A 4423-nucleotide genomic window follows, 5' to 3' on the forward strand; every position below is an offset into this window, starting at 1 on the left:
AATAGTGTAAAAATGAGTTTGAACATACCTAAATATATATTTATTTGTTAAACATACTCCTAATATAACACAAATTTATTTTTTATTTATTATATTACACTATAATTTAATTTTATATTCAAATATCAAATCAACATATATTTATATCACATCAAATGACTATTTTAATTCAAAATTTTTTATTATCCAAAATCAAAACTTTACAGAGTAAACACACATGTCTCGGTTTATTTATGCATTTCAATAAATTTCGATACTGTTAATTAATAATATTCTTTTAAAAGCATATTTCATCAAATATTTATTTTGTTTTATAAATATCACAATAAATATTAGCTTATTTTTTTCATTTTAAAAATTCTTCAAAATTTTTTATCTAAACACAGCTAAAACTCCTAGCTAAGAAAAAAAAAAAAAGAGGCACTTTTTTTTGTACTTATCTAACCTAAAAATTTATGCAACATGCAATTTATAATTTTATATTATTTCTTCAAAAAAAATTTAACATTTAACATTCAATTTTTATTTTATTTTTTTTTAAAAATATTACATAAGAAACCAAATATTATGATTGAATTCCAACTCAAAACATCCAAAAATACACAAACAACCCACGTATGTCTAATTATTATTAGTTTTTATCCTATAATTTTTCACACTCATATTTTGGTCATATAAGTTACAATAGTTAACATTTTCGGTATTGTATCGATTACCAAAATTGTAAACTAGTACCATTTATAAAAATATTGACTGGACAAAATAATGAGCCAAAATTAGTAATCAAACTATATATCCAATGAAAAACAAATTTTCTTTATATATATGATATATTAATACTTGATATGATCATATATATATATATGTAATAAAATATAATAATATATGTAAACATATACTTGTAAGACTATCAGGATCTAATATTTAAATTTCTTTTCTATGACATAAAAATTCGTTCTTGCTATTCCGCGAGTGCGCTCTGAGTTATAATATTTTTACAGTATTGATATTTTCACAAATCTTCATGTTTTTTACCCTCTGTCTTTCTTGTCAACTTTCAAAAGGTAAATAAATTCACTTACACAGAATTAATTTTAAATTTCATCATATTTTCAAATATGGGGAAAATTTTATAAAGTCGAGAATCAATTTAAAGTTTAAATGCAAGAACCAAGCTCAAAAAACTAGCAAAAGGAATCAAGAAAAGCATTGAACTGATTAAACCAAACCCTTTTCATTTATAAATCTATAATTTTCTTTTGAGCACTAAAACCCAATTTAAAAAATAAATAAAAAATAAAAAATAAAAAAATAATGAAATAAAATTACTACAAGAAAAATTAAGAGCCATGAAATTACAATCCCAAACAAGATTTCAAGATCTATAGGGTTTTCCACTCTTGCAATTCAAATATGCTCGTAAATGAATTCTACCAGATTTATATAAACAGTTTACACTCATACTCACAGATATTCTTTTTTTGTTTATTCAAATTCTTTAATCAACTGTAACCTCCACTTCATTTCCAAAAAAAAAAAAACAATTTTTATCAATTATTCAGTTAAAAAATCCAACCAAACAAAAGTCAGCTGGATCCAAGAAATCACAGAAGAAGAAATGCAGAAAACCAGTAAAGTTGTAATGAAAACAAAGAAGAAGAAGAAGAAGACAGAAGGAAACTACATAAGACTGAATTTACAAAAAAGAATAAAAAACATAAATAATAATAAAAAATGAAAATAAAATTAGGGCAGAATGAAAGCAACCCTTCAGAAATTAGGGTTCTTACCGAATTTCTCCACTGTTCTTGTCTCTCTTTACTGCTTTCAAACAAACCAAAACCGACCTCAGCTTGAAAGTAAACATCTAATCTTTCTCACCATCGAATTTTATTTTTATTTTTAAAATTTCAATAAACTTTAATTTAATTTGAAGAAAGAAAAAAAAAAGAAAGAAAGGATTGAATTAAAGATATACCAGCAGGCAGAGAGGGGGCGTAGCCCCCAAAAAGATCTGTTAAATTTAAATTTAATTAATTAATGTTATAGTGTTATTTTTATTTTTTATTTTTCTCAGAAGATTTGAGGAACCCCAAAAATGGCGACGAGGGTTTATTTCCCAAGCTTCTGTGAAGAAGACACGAACACGATGGGGCCCCCCCTTCGGACACGATTTTTGTCCATTGCGTAGGCCGATAGACAAAAGCAGCTGTGTCTGTCTACGATGCCTAAAACCTGGTGTAATTACAGCCTTTTTCATAAATTTTAATTTCAATTTTATCTTCCCTGTCAACACATTATTGCTCTTTTACAATGACCTAATCAGGATTAGGGTTTCTTTCCTGCTTCTGCTCCTACTGTAATCCTACTGGTTTCGGTCCGGATCGGGTCGGGTCGGATTGAATTTGTTCGATTGTTGCCATTGTTGTTGTTATTCCAGAATTGAATTCATGTCTGTGGATTCTTAATATGGGCTGCTCGGAATTGGGATCTACTGTGAGGTTACTGTGTGGTAAAACAGTCGTACCATAGAGGGTAGTGGAAATTAGTGGTTAGTTTCTTGGGGTTTTTTAAAAAGGTGCAATGATGAAACCCTTTTTGATCATGTGTCTGTGTATATGTTTATATATATATATGTATCTATATATATATGTGTGTGTCTTTCTTCTTCACTATTTCTTCTTCGGACATTAGCGAGCATAAAGTGGTCCTTTCATTTTCTGTGAATTGATACGATCAATTGCCAATTAGGGTTTTCAATTTGGGGGAAATTAGGGTTTCTTGTTTCTAAAATGTTTGGGAAGAATAATCATTCCTACATGTTCCCGCCGGAATCCGGCGCCGGCGATATAAACGGCGGCGGCGGTTTGTCGATTCACCACGAGTTTCTCGCCAGGCATTACTTGGCGGCTGCCGCCGCCGCCGCCTCCGGCGGCGGCGGCCCTCCTCCGGTTTCGTTGTTTGATCATCATAACAATAATCTGAGCAGAGGCGGAGATCCGGCGGCGGCGGCGATGGGGATGGCGGCGAGTCCGAGGAAGAACGCGGCGGCGAAACGCGACCGGCACAGCAAAATTTACACTTCCCAGGGGCCGCGCGACCGCCGCGTGCGGCTGTCGATCGGCATCGCCAGAAAATTCTTCGACCTTCAGGAGCTCCTCGGATTCGACAAGCCGAGCAAAACCCTCGATTGGCTGCTGACGAAATCGAAGGCCGCCATTAAAGACCTGATGCAGCAGACCAAGCAAAACGCCGCCTCCGCCGAGAACTCCCCCACCCCTTCTGACGGCGAGGTCGATTCTCCGGCAAGCCCCGAAAACGCCGATCCGGTCGACAATTCCTTCTCCGGCAAGGGCAAATCCGTCAAAGACCCTCACCAGATCGCGGCAAAGGAATCGAGAGTCAAGGCCAGAGCACGTGCGAGGGAAAGAACACTTGAGAAAATGTGCATCAAGCAGATGAACAACGTCAATGGCGGCTACGAGTCATCATCAAACCCTGGAATAATCCCAATCCACTACATGAACAATCAGCTGAACGATTTCTGCAGAATCTCCGGCGGCTCGCCGTCGTCGTCGTCGACGTCGACCAAGAACAACACTCCTCCATCGTCGTCATCAATTTGGGGATTTCAGCAAAACCTAACGACCTCAACAAGAGATTCATCGATTCCAATTTCCAATCTCCCACTCGACAATTGGGATTTCCATTCCTCCAATTTATACGCACTTCTGGATCAGCACAAATTCATCAATAGGTAAGTAAAAAAAAAAGACTGTACTATTATCATCATGATCCAATTATTTTCGATCAAAATTGAATTCTGGGCTTTTTCCTTATCCACAGCAGCACTTCGAACAACTGAAAGCAAACAAAAAACAAAAAATCATAAAAAAAAAAAAAAAAGAAAGAATTGTTGTGTCGGAATTGTTGGGAATCAATGTAAGCTGATTCTGCTATCTGATCTCTATATTATTATTATCATTTTATTTAAATTGTGGAATTAATTATGTAAATTTTTTTTTTGCAGGATTTAATTGCCATTTCTATCAAAGTGTTGGTGGAAATTGTTGAGAAATTTTAGTAGTTATGGTTATGGTTAATTTGTGAGGTCAATAACCAATGGTTTGTACAGTGAGCTTGCCAGGCAATGCTCACACTTGACTTTCTATTCTATGCTATCACTTGTCATTATTATTATTATTATTATTATTATTGTTATGGTTTTTATTATTTATTATTTTGATGAATTTGATGAATCTGAATACATAATATATATATACACGTACGCAAGTAATGACTTGACAATATAATTATGGCTATTTATTTAATTATTTTGGTGGTCAGATTTGAAAGTAGACGAGGACATTTTGGAAGTAAACAATCCTTCTATATCTATATATTCATTTATTTTTTACACAGA

The 4423-nt window shown here is 33.5% G+C and overlaps 1 protein-coding gene across 1 annotated transcript; it reads left to right on the forward strand.

Annotated features, from left to right (window-relative positions):
• Nucleotides 1-2713: 2713 nt before the first annotated feature.
• On the forward strand, nt 2714-4124 carry LOC127242335 (transcription factor CYCLOIDEA-like). The gene is made up of 3 exons (XM_051261837.1): nt 2714-3757; nt 3847-3942; nt 4031-4124. The coding sequence occupies exons 1-2, from the start codon at nt 2793-2795 to the stop codon at nt 3863-3865; spliced, it is 984 nt and encodes a 327-aa protein (XP_051117794.1). The 5' UTR covers nt 2714-2792; the 3' UTR covers nt 3866-3942; nt 4031-4124.
• The last annotated feature ends 299 nt before the right edge of the window (nt 4125-4423 follow it).

The sequence above is a fragment of the Andrographis paniculata genome, unplaced genomic scaffold, assembly GCF_009805555.1.
Source record: "Andrographis paniculata isolate CXL003 unplaced genomic scaffold, ASM980555v1 Contig86END, whole genome shotgun sequence".
NCBI lineage: Eukaryota > Viridiplantae > Streptophyta > Magnoliopsida > Lamiales > Acanthaceae > Andrographis > Andrographis paniculata.